The sequence below is a fragment of the Poecile atricapillus genome, chromosome Z (genome assembly GCF_030490865.1).
Source record: "Poecile atricapillus isolate bPoeAtr1 chromosome Z, bPoeAtr1.hap1, whole genome shotgun sequence".
Taxonomy (NCBI): Eukaryota; Metazoa; Chordata; class Aves; order Passeriformes; family Paridae; genus Poecile; species Poecile atricapillus.
This window is the reverse complement of record NC_081289.1, coordinates 136580370-136596486: the sequence shown is the minus strand read 5'-3', so window position 1 is coordinate 136596486 and position 16117 is coordinate 136580370. Positions and strand designations below refer to the sequence as shown.

At 60.0% G+C, this 16117-nt stretch overlaps 1 protein-coding gene across 1 annotated transcript; it reads left to right on the top strand.

Moving 5' to 3' along the window:
* Positions 1 to 4032: 4032 nt before the first annotated feature.
* Positions 4033 to 15907, top strand: TESK1 (testis associated actin remodelling kinase 1). The gene is made up of 10 exons (XM_058826410.1): positions 4033 to 4448; positions 11149 to 11270; positions 11409 to 11457; positions 11677 to 11823; positions 12008 to 12090; positions 12434 to 12524; positions 12753 to 12836; positions 13260 to 13349; positions 13514 to 13664; positions 13904 to 15907. The coding sequence occupies exons 1-10, from the start codon at positions 4230 to 4232 to the stop codon at positions 14944 to 14946; spliced, it is 2079 nt and encodes a 692-aa protein (XP_058682393.1). The 5' UTR covers positions 4033 to 4229; the 3' UTR covers positions 14947 to 15907.
* The last annotated feature ends 210 nt before the right edge of the window (positions 15908 to 16117 follow it).

The window sequence follows — 16117 nt, the reverse complement described above, 5'->3', positions numbered from 1 at the left end:
GTTCCTGTCCATGGCAGAGGGATTGGAACAAGATGATCTTTAAGGTCTTTTCCAACACAAACCATTGTATGATTCTGTGGAGTTGTGCTCACATGGCCGCATGTAATATCACCCCAGGTTACACGTGGTGCAGGCACAGCCAGAGCTGCCTGTCCCTCCTTTTCAGTGGTGATGGCTGGCTTTCTTTTATCAGTGTTCTCAATGTTTTCAATTTCACTGCCCACATGGGTCTTCCAGCAGGCATGCACTCAGCTGGGTTCAGGCATGAGTGCACCCCAGGCACAGACACTGGTGTTTGCTTGAGGAGAAGCAGAGCAGGGAGCTGAAATCACTGTCCAGCACTAAGAGACAGGGATGGATGTGGATTCTGTCTCCATGGATGTCACAGCACTGGCAGAGGCATGAGAAGCATCGACAAGAGATAAGAGGAGGCAGTGAGCAAATGCTGCCAGGTGCTGTGCTGACTATGCGGGAAGAATATTAATGACATGACAAATATTTGCAGCCCTCATGCTGCACACAACCCCTCAATGGCTTTGCAGCTGGAGTGACAGGGAGGCAACGGGGGCACAGCAATGTGCCTGCACAGCAGGGATCTTGCCAGTCCCTGCTGGCAGCTGGATGATGGCTGCTGCAGCCTGCAGCCAGGGTGCTGGGTGTGGAACATGCCTGGCCCTGCCAGGCTCAGCAGCACTCAGTGCACTGGGAAATGTAGTCCAGCTGCATCACCTGGACTGGGTGCTGCTTAACATCACCAGGCTGGGGCTGAGCCCTTCTCCCATGTACCCTGGGCTCCTCCAACTGAACAGGCTTCCTATCACCATGTAATGGTGGGTCCTCATCTCTTAGTTCCTACAGGGCAGAAACATGAGATGTTTTTCAGGGAACAGTCGTCTCATACACAGGGAGCTGGGGAACATACAGGATGTGGGGGTGAGGCATGGAGATCTGCAGGGTGATGTGTGGTAGTGCAGGGAAAGAGCAGAGATCTTCTGGCACAGAAGGAAAGAGGATACTTGGGACCAAGAGGCTGCACCCACATTCTGGAGACAAGAACCAAAGGGAGTAATTTGAGTCAGCCAGTGCTCTTTGTCCTGCTCACCCCTGTGTCTGCACAGCTCCTCCAGGCTGGAAAACTGTTGTGCACTTTAGCCTTGTTCCTGCTCTGGCAGCACACCCCTGGCTGCGGGAGCCATTGATTTTCTAGAGCATTTTCAGATGGATGTCTCAGGAGCTGCTGAGCTCCTGAGTCTCAGGTATGGATGGGCTCTTGCAAATGGGTGCAGAGGAGGGGACTGCTCAAGTTCTGGCTCTGGGGGTCTGAGTACGGCAAGGCTTTGGTCAGAGTGGATTACTGTTGGCTCATCCCAATCAGAGCTGTCCTGCAAGGACCCCAGTATCATAGGTGCTGCTGTGGAATAGAGGTGGGACTGCAGGAAGGGACAGGTTTTCTGTTTGGAGAGCCTCTGTGTCCCTCACTGCCCTGCAGACGGCCTGGCTACCCCACACCTGTAGTGTGCCTGGATCCTCACAGGAAAACCCTGCACTTCTATGATTCCAGCCTCCCCAGGCTGTTTGAAAGCTCCCACCCCTGCTCTGCCAGGGTGATGCACCATTCTCAGCAGGCAGGGTTTACTAATGTTTAATGTTTACTAATCCCTGAGCCTTTTCCCAGTGGGAGAGGAAGGGTGTGGAGCCCAGAAGGGGAAGGGCAAAGAGGAGAAAGCCCCCCTCCCCTTTCCCCTGCAGATCCACGTGAGCAGAGTACAGCCAGGGAGACCTCCTTCCTGCTTTTCCTCACTAGGGATTGAGGAGCTTAATTCAGGGTTTGCTGCAAGCTCAGCCCAGCCTGACTTTGCACCCAGCTGCTCAGTGTACTTGCCTGCACCATGGGAGGGATTTGGGGCACTGGAGACTTTTAGCCATGTCTCAGTTCAGCCCTGCTGTGCCAGGCAGGAGCAGAGTGTGATAGAAATAGCACAGTAGAGTTACCAGTGCTGATGAGAGAAGGGACTGAAAATCCTGCAGCAGCAATTTCCACAGTCAGAGCCATCTCTAGGGCTTTAATTTATCCATTACAACTTAATTGGATGTAAACCCAGTCACTTGTGAGCAGCAGGAGCTCTGATCAGGCAGTGGTCCTCAGTTTCTGTCTTCAAGGTGCCTCACCAGGCCTCCCCATCTCTCTTGGGGTCCCTTTTCCATCAGAAATCTTCTGCACACAGGTGTAAGGGAGAGGCTCTCCTCATTGCCCCAGCTGAGCTGGCTGTGCTCCTCTGAGCAGTGTCCCACACCGCTGAGGAGCTGGTCATCAGGCTGTGGGAGCATCAGCATGCTCACGTTTCAGGCTGAGCCCAAGTGGGCACCCACTGCCACCCGTCTGAGCAGCTGCAGCTGGACACCAGGGTGGGAGGGCACAGACCGCAGCCTCCTGTCCCCACAGGCAGATGCTGTTCTCTCCTCTCGTCCATGGAGCTGCTCCTGTCATTTTGTCAGGCTGTTGTCAGCAGGACAGACATGTGAGGCTGAGGAAACCTAAGAATGTGGCCTATTGCACAGCACTCTACCTCATGGCTGCAAAACTCTCCTTGCCACATGCTATCCAGCACTCTGGCAGGCTGGAGAGATACTGGTGAGGAAAAGGATGGCTCAGACCCCGTAAGACAGTGACTGCAGAGCCCTGTCCCCAGGCTCTGCCTCCCCATATGTAGGAAACTTGCCCTGCACAAACCCACTCCCTCTGCAGGCCTGGAAGAGCAGGAATACCATGAATTCCTCGGGGGAGAGCAGGGCACTGATCCCATTATAGCTAAGTTGGAGGCTCAATTCTCTGCTCTAGCCCATGGGGTTATTCTCCCTCCTGAGACAAAGAGGAAAACCCAGCTCATGGTCCAAGGTGTTTATGATGTGTTTGGTGGCACCTGGAGATGATCACTGGCCAAAAAATGCCACACCAGGAGATACTCTACGTGGCTGCTTTCCCCAGCAGGAAAAGCAAGCTAGAGTGGTGCAGGGCATGTGCAGCCAGTCCTACCACACAGGGAAACAGCTGGAGCAAAGCTGTTTGAGGGGAGCTGCAGAGTCAGGGCTGTGCCCTGAGGTGGCTGGGGCAGGGCTGGGCCAGCACAGGCAGGTGGATGCCAAGGAGAGCGTCAGCAAAATGTGTGGGACTGAGCGAGGGCAGATCCTGCTGCAGAAAGTCCCTGGGCAGGCAGGGCAGGACAGATCAGCCTCAGAGCAGGCAAAAGGCCTGAGGTAGGGGAGCAGGAAGAAGGAGCTAGGGAGAAGTGGAAGAGCTCAGAAAAACAAGGAAGGCAAAAGGGTGCAACAGACACCGGGCATGCTGTCACTGAGAGGCTGCAATTCCCTGCTCCTCCGGAGTACAGATCCCACTGCCCCTGGGACACAATCCAGGCTGGGTGCACGGGGAGAAGTCAGAGCCCCTGTGCAGAGATCCAAGCCTGTAACAATCGGGCTCAAACTGCCAACAAGAAGCTACTTGTATGGGGTACCTGGTCCCACGGCACTGTATAGGGAGGAGCTGGAGATATGGGGAGATCAGATCAGATCTCCACGCCTTTGTCCATCCATCAGGGAGTGGGTACTACGAAGACAAAGAGAGTCCCGTAGCTAAATGGGGAATCCCGGCAGGCCCCAGGAAAGAAAGGAAATCCCGCACCTACAGTGTGCATCCAGGTGGGAGCCAAGGGAGGAAGACACCCACGCCCGCCAGGGCGCATCCATGGGTTGCGGACAGTCAAAGCCCTGTGTCCATGGGGTGTGCCCAAGCTGTGCCCCGGGATCTCCGGCCCTCACAGCACACCCTGGCACGTAGGAAGACGCCCTCTCGGCACCCAGCGGCGGCCGGTGCCGGTGGATGCGGACATCGGGGCGTGCGGGACGCCGTGCTGCCCGCCGGGGCGGGGCGGGGCAGGGCGGTGGGGGGCTCTCCTGCTGGGCTCGGCGGCGACGGCGGCGGGTCCCAAGGAGTTAAGGGCTGTCCCCGCCCCGGCTCCGCCCCACCGGTGCCAGCGCTCGGGGCGGCGGAGGCGCAGCGCCGGGCCGCGGCAGGGGTCGGGGGGGCGCCGGCGCCGGGCCATGAGCGCGGAGCGCCCCGGAGCGCCGCCCGCCCCGCGCCGCCGCCGCCGCCGCCGCCGCCGCTAGCATCGCCCCGGGGGCCGGGAGAGCGGCGGCGCCCCGGCCGCGCGGCTGCCCCGGCGGGGATGTGAATGGCGCTGGGGGTGCTCGGCGGGACCGACATGGAGTGGGAGAAGCTGCCGCGGCGGCCCGGGGAGGGCGACGGGGAGGCGGCGGGGCCGTGGCCGGGCTGCGGGCGGCTGCGGCCCTCCTCGTACTGGGCGCTGCGCAGCGCCGTCTCCACCCTGGCGCGCATCGACGACTTCTACTGCGAGAAGATCGGGGCCGGCTTCTTCTCCGAGGTCTTCAAGGTGTGCGGGGCGGGAGCGGGGATGGCGGTCCGTGGGGCATCCCGCCGGGATCGGGCGTCCCCCGGGACCGCGGCAACAACGCAGCCCCGGCCGCGCCCTCGGCTGGGGACTGTGATTCCCCCCTCCAGCTCCGACAGCCGGGCGAGGCTGGGGGTGTTGGAAGCGGTGGCGGGCGGAGGGGACGTGGGGACGGCGCCGCTCGCCCCGTCCCGGCCGGGGCGTTGTGCCTCCATCCCCCCGGGCAGGGGGAGGGGAGCGCCGGCTCTGTTTACAGCCGGGGAGGCTGAGCGCTCTGAGCGCTGCGCCGTGGGGTGCGCGGGGTTCGGATGGGGGGCAGCCGAGCCCCGGGGACTCCTGTCAAAAGGCTGGACAGCCGAGCCCACCCAGGGTGTGCCTGTGGCAGGGAATCCAGGTAGCGTTCTTAGCCACTCCAAGGTGATGTCCGGCGTTGCCGGGCCTGCTGGGCAGGTGATGTGCCGGATTCCCCAAGGGAGCCTCACGAAGGTGTTTGGCTGTGGGGCAGGGGTGTGATGCCATAGAACAGCGTGGAGCTGGCTCCTCGCTGAGTCCTCAGATCTGCCTTTGTCCTCCATCCCCTCTGGGACTGTCAGGGTGGGGATGCCTGTGGTGGCCCGTGCCCAGGATAGGGGGGTGTGAGTGCTGGTGAGGAGCTGAGGGTCTCCAGCAGAGAGGCAGAAGTGCATGGTGGCAATATCCTGACAGCCCAGTGCACTGCTGCTGGGAATGAAGGGCTGTGCCTCGATGTCACCACCACCTCTCCCGGCAGAGGGGAGGTGTGTGCATGTGTTGTTTTGAGCCTCGGCATCACTTAAAGTGCCATAAGCCACTGGGCTAGGACTGCCCTTAAGTAGTGATCTAGTGGCTTCATATCCCTCAAAGGGCAACTTAGGGCTGGGCACCATCCCCACTCCCTGTCACTGGGGTCACAGGCAGCACAACTGAGCATTCACATCCTGGCAATAGCCTGGGGTCCCTCTCCAGCTCTGAGACCATTCCCCCCACTCAGCAGGGAGACCACAAGACCTGTCTCCTCTACAGCCACAAAAGAGGGGTCCTGTGAGGGGCCACAGAGAGTGTGCAGAGGTCCCTCTCCTCCATTCTCCCTCCTGGAGCTCCCAGTGGAGCCATGACCTCCCTGCTGGCTGTGTTCCTGCTATTGATCTCTGGCTTGGAGTGCACAGCAGCACCTTGGTTCAGAGGGAGGCATTTAATAATGTCAGGCGTGGATATAGTTCTTTAATAATGGATGCTCCTGTGTCTCAGCGAGGCCACGATCTCTTCTTGCCTCACTGTTTGTTTTCCCAGTCTGTGCAGGAGCCGCAAAATGCTCCTTTTCCCATACATTGTTTAGGTACTTGTGGGGCCACTGGCATGTAGGATTTGGGGGATTGGCAAAGGCTGAGGGGTGGGAAGGGGATCAGGATCGGTAGTCGACATGTGTGCATGGTGGCAAGGAAGCAGGGATGGGAGGAGGCCAGATGGGGCTTTGTGCTCGTGCGGTGGGTTGAGTCCAAGAGCTCAGCAGGATGGTGGGGTAAGCCTGGGATCTGAGTTGGGGCTTGGCCGCCAGAGCTTGTGAGGAGGACAGAGCTTGGCAGGGCAGCCCAGGACCCATTTTCCTCCCACCTCCCTTGTTTCTTCTGTAGCTCTCCAAGGCTGTGGGCACTTGAATCTGCCTCCTCTGTGTGGCTGCTGATTCCTACAGCATTCCAGCCTTGGTGGGTGAGTGGGTCAGGGAAGGGACCTGGACAACTGTGCCCCTGCACAGGTAGCTCAATCCGGGTGTGCAGTTGAGCCAGGGCCAGGCAGCGTGCTGACAAGCATCTGACTGTCTTCTCAGCACTATAGCCAAAGGGCTCAGTGTGTCCAAGCCCTGGTGTCCCAAGCTAGCCCCTCCAGTCAAGCACCTCTCTCAGAAAGGCTGTACAGAGCAAACAGGAGACACCAGTGACAAGAAGCTGCTCTTTTTCATGGCGCTTGTTCATAGCTGATCCCCCACTGTGCTGCAGAGCAGGGCTGTTTTCCCTCTGGAGCAGCTGGTTCTCATTGCCTTTCCCTGTGCAATTTCAGAGGCACTAGCCCCCCCATTTTCTCAGATACACAGACATTGCAGGAAGCCACCTCTCTATTTCCAATTGACTGAGCAGATTGAGCCATGCCTGTTTGTGCCAGGCATTTTCTCCAGCCCTTAAGCCACTGTTGCATCTCTTCCCCAAATCCCTCACTTACTTTCCCATGTGCTGTCTACAGCAGACACGGGGGCTGTGGGCAGCATCCTTGGGGATGTATCCAGAGGCCTTCCTTCATTCATATGAATCTGAGCCTCATGCCCTGATGCTGCACATCGTCTTGGAAATGCCATTTCCCAGGGTGCAACTCTATGATGCTCTGCTCAACGCCCCATTTCCGTGGCCTTTTGTGTGTGTGTCTTCGTGTGGATTAGCAGCTCCCAGCATGGGAAGAGCTCAGGAGAGGGTTTTGGCATAACTGCCACTTGCCCATCTCTGCTCACTTCCCCACCAACCTTTGGGATTTTCTGTTTACTCCCAATTTTTCCGGTGCAGCTGATGGAGCAAGTACCTCCCTCTTATCTGCTGCTCTTCATCAGGGACCTTGCCTTGTTTTACAGAGCAGAATGAGGCAGCATGGCACTGATGGGGAAACTAAGGCAAGCAGGGAGGAAGCAAATTAGCCAAGGTCAGCCAGCCATGGCAAGGCTGGGAGCAGTGCTGGCCCCGCAATTGGCCTCTTGGGAGTCCTGGGCACAGGAAGCGTGGACCAGCTGGAGACCTGCCAGCCCCTCTCCTGCTCTATCACAGGGCATGCTCCAGGCTTGCCAGTCGGGCAGGCAGTGATCTGCCACCACGGTGCAACACTGGCACTGCCCCGGCTCCTGGTGTGCCCACAGTGCCGCTCCTGGGAAAGCAGGAGGTGTGGGTTGCCGATGCTCAAACACTCTCCAGGAGCAGGTGCTTTGTCTCCTCCTCAGAGAAAGTCTGTCTTGACTGATTCTGCCTTTTCCGTTTGATGAGCACATTTTCCAGTCCCACCCAGTTGTGTTATTGGGATTTCTGTGAGCTCAGATGCAGCTGTTGTGGATGGCTGTGGGGTTGCCAGTGGCATTGCTAGCTCCCTTGCCCCCCTCCTGTCTTCCCACAGGGGTGACGGGTGCAGGACGGTGTCCCACTGTGACTGTGCCTTGCCTGGCCTTGCCTGTGTGGGGCAGGGGGCAAGGGAACATGTGGAGAGTGGGGCTATGTGGCAGGCTGTCCCCTGTGCAGGGGGGGTGGCTGCTGAGACCCCCGGCTGGGGAGATGTCAGGAAGCTTTGCCCCATGGCTAGACGGGAGTGCGGCTGTGGGGAGGGAGCCGGCCGTCTGCTTGCTCTGATTAGCATGCTCTTTAAATAAGACTCTAATTTCCGCTGTTAAAAGAGCTCAGATCCCTTGTGCCCAGGCTCGGGCTGCCGCCAGCCCGTCCCATCCCCCAGCCCTGTGTGCTGGCGGCAGATGGGATGGGGACCAACATGCCACGGCCCCCTGGCTCAGCCACGGTACCCCCATGAAGTGCCCAATGGACCAGCCATGTGGGATGCCAGGGAGCATCGGTGAGGGGCAAGGGCTTGCCTGTCTCCTGGATGGGGGACAAGTGGCTTGCCCTCCCCCTGCAGCCCCACACGGCTGCCCAGCTGAGCTCAGCTCCAGGGAATGCGCTGGGATTCCTGGGCACCATGCCAGAGTGCATGAGAGAGTCGAGAGGGGACACCTTCCTGCCCGAGGAGGTTGTGCTGCCTTCTGCCTTCCCTGGATGTCAGTGAAGGAGGAAACCCCTTAGTGGGGGGCTTCAGTCCCCCCACAGTTATGGCTGGGGCCCTTTGCCCTGTGTGTGCGTCAGAGGGTGGCCGGGGCGCTGGGCTGGTGCTGGGGTCAGAGTGGCTATACTGGCCAGTGCCTGTGGGAGCCATGGAAAGGGAGCATAATTCCTTCCCTGCTGTCCCAGGTATGGGCTGGCCTTGAGCCAGAGAACTTGCAGGAGAGATAGCAGAACAGGGCCTTGCAAGTGAGCTCAGGACATTGGGCAGCCGACAGCCTGAAGGACATCATGCCTCATGGGAATGGAGTCACTGAAAAAGATATCAGGGCAGGGCTGTACTGGCCAGGAGCTGGGATAATTCCTGGAGAAGCAGCTTTCACCAGACCTTCCCTCCCCCAGGCTGCCTCTCCTCCAATCTTAAGGTGTCCAACATCATGTGACTGCGCTCAGACCTCAGTCAGCCTATTCCAGTGGCAGGTGGCTTTTTAATGAGGAATTAAGCTACGGGCACCTCCCACCCATGTGGGGCTGAGCTGGTGCCCACCAGATGCTGCTCCCTGATGCACGGCCACTGCTGCTGGCAGGGAGCTGGCCAGCCCTACGGCACATGGCCACGAGTGCCAGCATTGTGCGTGCCTCACAGCATTCCTGGCGTGGGCGCGTGGCGCCGGAGCCTTGCCGCCTCCAGCCATCCCAGCGGGATGAGCCTGCCTGCACCACTGAGCCGGGTCCTGCCGTCTGGCAGCTGCTGGTGCCAGCCAAACTGACCGAGCCAGTCCTGCCAGCCCCACATGGCGTGGGAAGGGAAAGAAGCCCTGCCACCAGGAGAGCTGGGTCAGGAGTGATGGGTTTTGCTGGGCAGCACACAGTGCCAGAGGCTTGGCAACGCTGTGGATCCTGCTGGCCTTGCCCAGGCTCTGCGTTCCTTAACCCCTAGCTCTGTGGGGAGCTGGAGGGACCAAGGGAGACTATGCCCACCCTGCTTCAATCACTTTTAAGCCCCCTTCTTAAAGCCTGCACTGAAGCCTGGATAAAAGCCCCGTTTCTGTTTCTGGTGCTGGCGTCAGCTGCCCCACCGACAGGGATGGGGTGGAGGGACAACAGCAGTGGTTGAGGTGGGGTAGGGTTGCCCCTTGGTCCAGGTGTGACCAAGGAGTCCTAGGGCATCAGGATGGCAGCAGTTCCAGGTGCTGCTGGGCAGTGGTGTGGTGAGCAGGGTAGTGAGCACGGGGAGGACTTGGAGCACCATTAGATGGAGCATTCTGGGTGCTCCGCACAGCAGACACTGCAGTGTCACCCTGGGACCGGCTCTCCCTGAGCCCAGGAGCTCAGTATGTCCAGTGGTCAGCAAGGAGGAGGCATGGGGAAATCCACCCTCACTTCTGCCTGCAGCATGGTGGGGTGCCAGGATAGGGGCCTTTGGTGGCAGGTGTTTGGGGTATCCCCTTTCCACTTGTCCAGGGTCCATTCTGAGCTCTGCTGTCACGTGGGCCCTATCGGTGGGTCAGGAGTGCCAGCTGGCTGTCTGGGGCTGGCTGGAGGTGACACAGGTGTAACTGGAGCAGGGTACCCACAGGCAGGTGTCTGCTGAATTATTCAAAGCCTCTCCATGAGCTCAGTGAGCTGGTGGTGGCACAGCACAGTTATCCCCTCTCATTTCCACTCTGACTGGGACTGGTTTGGCATCAGTGCACATAGACATGTAGAAGGATCTTCACAGAGCACTTATTTTCCGCAGGCCATTTTGAAGGGATGTGCTGCTGCCCCATGCCCAGGGTATTTTCTGCTGGATAGATCCCCATCATGGCATGCACCCCAGGAGCAGTGCCAGCCATGGGGTGAGAGGAGAACCCTGGAGGGCTCAGCATGCCAGCCTCCCTCTGTTGTGGGGACAAGGGCCAAGCTGTGAGTGGGATGGGTGTGCTGGGGATCCTGCCTCCAGCCAACACCCTGTGTTTTGCCTGGGAAGGCAATCCCTGAGGTGAGGGGTGTTGTAGGGGTGTTGTGGGGCTGGCCAGGGGCTGGCACTGGCTCAGCAGCCTCAACCAGCATCGACTAAAAAGGAGAAGAGCAGGGAGCTGACGGCAGCGCTGAGGAATGCCTGCGCCTCCGTGCGCAGCTCTGTGTGTGCTGGGGGGCAGCTGGGATCCACTGGGTTGTCCCCCCAGGCAGCTGCTGCTCTGAGGTGTGGGTGGCACCCCACCCCCACCACCTGCTCAGGAAGGGACCCTCAGCACTGGTTTGGGCCCCCCCATAACAGTGCTAGGTCAGGGCATCCCGTGCTCTTCCCTTGCCCTGCACATGCCAGGGAGCTGCGGATGGATGGGGTGTCCGTGCTTGGCCATGCTCCAGCTGCTGTTCTTGGCAGGGGACCAGGCCCCCAGATCGCATGACAGTGTCGGGCTGGGGCTGGCTAAATATACAGCTCACCCAGGCTCCATGCCCTGCCAGACTAGGGTCAAGCACTACAGCAGTTGGCCACACCTAGAGCTGGTTCTGAGGGGCAGTGTTCCCCCTCTTTTCTCCACCCCATGCTGGTAGGGTCTGGCTGGGCGGTGCTGACCCAAAAAAGAGCTGGGCTCAGAGCTTATGGGAGCTGTTGATACCTCTCAGGAGTTCAGGGCAGTGTAGCGTGGTGGAGAGAGCATAACAAGCAAGGTGCCCCAGGAAGGATGGGGCTGTGTGTCATCGGTACTGGAAGTGCTTGGAGATGTGGGGAAGGTGCCCCCCTAGCCCTAGTTTTCCCTGGGGTGCCATGAGATGCTTAGCTCCCCTCTCTGGAGCTGGGGTGGGAGCTGGGTGAAGCCTGGTGTCCATGGGGGCTGCAGAGGTACGTGGGGCTCAGCTTTCCCTGCATCCCCCTCCAGGTGCGGCACCGCCAGTCGGGGCAGATCATGGTGCTGAAGATGAACAAGCTGACCAGCAACCGGGGCAACATGCTACGGGAGGTGCAGCTGATGAACCGCCTCTCACACCCCAACATCCTCAGGTAGGACCTGCTTCCCCACTGCCAGCCCCATTGCCCCCCTTTTCCCTAGACTGGGGGTTTGGAGCTACTGCTGATGCTGGATAAGCTCTTGGGGCTGGTCTCTGCCCCAGCCACCCTCAGGTTCCCTCTATCTCACAGGTTCATGGGTGTGTGTGTGCACCAGGGACAGCTGCATGCACTGACAGAGGTAAGAGTGTGGCAACAGCTGTGAGTCTCAGGGCTCCTGCAAGCCTGGGGAAGGGACAGTGAAACCTATGGGGACACGTTCTTGGCTTGTGACACGTGCAGGCAAAAGCCTTCTGGGAGGCTGTGGCGTGGTTGGAATATGCATTAGGATGAGAGATGGGCATCCAGTGTTATGTGGGGGAGGGATGCTGTGATGCGATGGTCTGGCTCTTCCCATCAGTACATCAATGGTGGGAACCTGGAGCAGCTGCTGGACAGCCCTGTGCCCCTCTCCTGGTCCATGCGTGTCAAGCTGGCCCTCGACATCGCCCGTGGCCTACACTACCTGCACTCCAAGGGCATTTTCCACCGCGACCTCACCTCCAAGGTATGGGATGTTCCAGGGCACCGCACTGCCCTCGCTGTCCCGTACCCGTGTTGCTGCCTTGCTGCCCCAGGCGTGGCAGGCTGGGGAGCAGGAGGCTGTGCTGTGCTGGGGCATCCTGAAGCTGGGAGTGGCCAGGGAGGCAGGGCTGGTGCAGATGGTGTGACAGGACCTCCTGTGCCCACAGAACTGCCTGGTACGCTGCGAAGCCAGTGGCTACACTGCTGTAGTGGGCGACTTCGGCTTGGCAGAAAAGATCCCCACCTACAGGTACGTGGGTGGCATCCACCTGTCCACCCCATCCCTGGAGCCTACTCAGACCAGAAGCTGGAGAGGGATGGGCGTTGGGGATGCAGCTAAAAGGGTGGGAATGGGGGTGGTGAGGTAGTCTCTGGCAGGGTGGACTCCAGGAGCAGTTTGGGAATGGCTAGGAGGGGATGAAGAATGGAGTGGTGTGACTGGGGAGAGATGAGTTTGTAGGGTGCATGGAGGAGGGTTAGCCCAGGAAGGGAGATGGAGCTGGTGATCTGGGCTGCCACAGCAGGAGGATGGGAGGTTGGACATTTGGGGGACTGGGCAGCCTCTGATATTCCACCATGTCTCCTCATGCCAGTGAGGGCAGCGAGAAGGAGCCACTGGCCGTGGTAGGCTCCCCGTACTGGATGGCACCCGAAGTGCTGCGTGGGGAGATCTACAATGAGAAGGTGAGGCTGCCCTGTGTGGGACTTTACTCAGGCTTGTGCTGCCAGTGGTTTGCAGAGTTTGCAATCCTGGAGTGCACCTTGAGGGAAGGCATCGGTCATCACACTGGTGATGAGGCACCAGAGCCCCAGTGTGGCTCTGCAGGGAGGAGAAGGGCTGTAGCCTTGCAGAATGGTGGGCACATCACCTCAGGGCTGCAGGGCATTCCCCTGACTCCCCACTCTCTGCAGGCCGATGTGTTTGCATATGGCATCATCCTGTGCGAGACCATCGCTCGTGTCCCAGCTGACCCCGACTACCTGCCCCGCACTGAGGTGACTCTCTGGGATGGGAATAGGGGGAGTTCTGGGTAGCAGCACTGGGGCTGGGACCACTTCATCAAACAAGGGGGGCCATTCTGTGTTAGGCAGAGACCCATGTGCAGGATTGGTCCCACATCTCAGGACTAGGGTGCTGAGTCCAGCTTGCTGCCCAGGGAGGGATAGTCTGCTGGTAACCTCAGAACCCATAGTGAGCCTGAAAAAGAGATCAGGGTGGTTGGGTTCAGGCAGAGAGCAGAAGCAATACCTGTGTCCTAGCATCCCCCAACCTTAGCCCAATTTGGGGTGACATCCCATGCTGTGTCCCAGCTGGGGTGTGACAGCACAGTGGGGAGAGGGCCAGGCTGTGTTGGGTCCCCTGGACCTTGTGGTGCCCCACGAGACCCAACCTTACTCTTCTTCCTTTCCCTGGTGCAGGATTTTGGTCTGGACATCACCACTTTCCGCACCATGGTGGGAATTGACTGCCCAGCGGCCTTCCTCCAGCTGGCTTTTCACTGCTGCAGTGTGAGACCCCCACCTCCGCTGGCTGCCCTTCCTGGCAGGACAGGCGGGCAGGACAGGCTGCCTTGCCTGCTCACAGGGAGAGCAGGCAGCTGCCTTTGCTCTGCAGGGCTCCCTGGGGTGTTTGAGGAGGCACAGACCTGATGGGGAATCCCTCCTGCCCACAGATGGAGCCCACCTCCCGCCCCTCATTCCTGGAAATCACGCAGTGCCTGGAGAGCATCCTGCAGCACCAGCTGGGCACCGAGGGTGCCAGGGCCACGCTGTTCGGCATTGGGGAGAGCCTGCCTGCATCTGGAACCGCAGCCACACTCACTGGTATGTGGGCACCTTGGGGACAGGCCCTAGCGGGGTGTAAAGGTGGGGGAGTGTGGGGTTTCCCATCCTACCTCATCAGCTGTAGGGGAAGGAGACGGGTGTGTGAGGTCTGCAGGGTAGAGCTGGTCCCTGTTCCTCCCTTGGGGTGTGCCCCTAAGTTGTTGGGTGCCCCACACCCGGTAGCACCCCACATGGGCAGCTGCTGGCTGCTGGTGACACTCCCCTGTGCCCATGCCCAGGAGTGGCCAGGAGGTCAGCCAGCCACACCGAGCAGTCGCCCCTACGTGAGCTGGGGACACAGCACCTGCAGCCGGACCAGCGCCTGTCCCGCAGCCAGTCTGACATGTTCCCTCCCAAGTCACCTGCCTTGCTGTGGCCGCTGGAGCCTTACAGCGGGGCCAGGTCCAAGGAGACATCCCCTCGTGTCAACCCCTTCTCCCAGCGTGAGGACCTGAAGGGGGGGAAGATAAAGCTCTTTGATACACCGAGCAAGTCGGTCATCTCGCTCACCTTCGACCTGCCGCCCCCTGCCCCGCTGGAGCTCGGCAACCCTGTGACGCCTGAGCCTGCCGTGGAGGTGCAGTGTGACTTCTCAGCACCCACCACCAGCCCCCGCAAGTGCCACTCTCTGCCCTCCTCTCCTGAGCTGCCCCACCGGGGGGGCCTGGAGCTGGGCGTGGGGTCCTCTCAGCCCCCTGAAGACCCCCAGCCCCCCACCCTCCTTCCTCCCCCAGCGTGGGGAGGACCCTCCACCCCCAGCTCCAGGGCAGAGGAGCAGATGGACTGTGGCCCAGACAGCTCTGAGCCACCGCAGCCCACCTCGCTCCCCCTCAACAGCAACTTCATCCGCACTGCATCCTCGGGCACGCGGCCCTGGCAGCCGGACGTGCGAGCCCCCAACAGGCTCCTCATCAACAACAACCACGTGATGGTCAGCAAACCTCTGGCCTGGGGCAGTGGGCTGGAGCACGGCTTCTCTGAGCTCAGCATCTCCTGTGCAGCAGCGCTGGAGCGGACGGAACGCTCGGCCATGCTGCCCGGGCACAGCTCTGGGGCCATGCTGGAGCAGGACGAAGTGCTGCCCTGTCCTGGCTGCTGCCTGAGTCCCTTCAGCTTCAGCTTTGCCTCCATCTGCCACCGGCCAGCGCCCAGCCCGCCCCGCTACCAGAACCTCAACTGCGAGGCCAAAAGCCTCATCTGCCATGATCGGGGCCAACACCAGAAGGCTCCGGGGCCAGTGCTGGCTGAGCCCAGCCTGAAGCTGCCGGAGGCACAGTCCTAGTGATGGGGACCCTGGGGAGTGGGGCTGAATCCAGCTGCCCCTTGCACCCCTCTGCAGCCACAGCACTGGGCAGTGCAGGAGCCTGGCATATCCCCATGGTCTCATCACTCGGCACATGGTAGCCACCAGTGGCCATGGTGCCAAGTGCTGTGGCTGCTGCGGCGCTGCCCAGGCACTCGGGCACCCGCCCCACCAGGATCAGCCTTGGGGATCTGCAGGGAACCCTGGAGGTGGGCTGGGTCTCTGCTGGGGACCAAAGTGCAATAACACCGCTGCCCTGAGCACTGCCCCAAGCGGCAGGGCTGGTCCCCCGCAGGGGCCACGGGGCTCAAGCCCTGGATCCAGGACTCCCTTTCCCCAGGGGCTTACCCCTTTGCAGGCTCTCACAGAGGGGCATACCATAAGCCTGCTACCTTGGGAGAACTGGGAATTCCCTGCACCCAGGTGGGTGAGAGGGACTGGGCTGGGGTAGAGAGGTCAGCGTGTGTATGTGTATTTCTGGGGATCCTGGGGGGCTGGTGGGTGAACCCATGTGTGTCCACAAGCGTGGGGAGCACAGCCAGTCCCTGATATGGGGAGAAGAGGGCAGGGGACCTTAGAGGGGCAATGCCCATGGGCAGTGCACGGGGAGGATTGCCAGCACTGGGGTTGTCCCTGCCTGACCAATGCTGAGGGTTGGGTGCTGAGACGGCACAGCGCCTCTTACGCCTCTGGCACACAGGTTTGGGAGCAGGATGCTGGCAGAGGGGCCAGGATGCCATCCTGGCATCATGGGGATGGGGCCAATGGGCAGCACAGCTAGGCTGCCTGGCCCCCGGCAAGGGTGGGAGCCGGCTTTCCTCCCTCCTGCACAATGCACTGGTGAATGCAGAACTCTGTGTTTTTTATTATTAATAATAATTGCTAGTAATATATACCCAGCTTATTTAAAGTGTTCATTAAAAACTGAATGTCCCACCAACTCAGACTGCTGGTTCTGTCTCTTGGATGCACACCAGATGGGGGCCCAGAGGGTTGCATGGTCCTGCCTGGGCATTCTGGGGATCTCCTCCAGAGGCAAACCAGCCTGGCTCAGCCCAAGATCTCAACTCCCCTAAAGTGCTCATCTTGATGGAGATGGCTTTAGACAAATTCCCTTTCGTTATTTAGGTTCTTTGGGTTCATGCCCTTG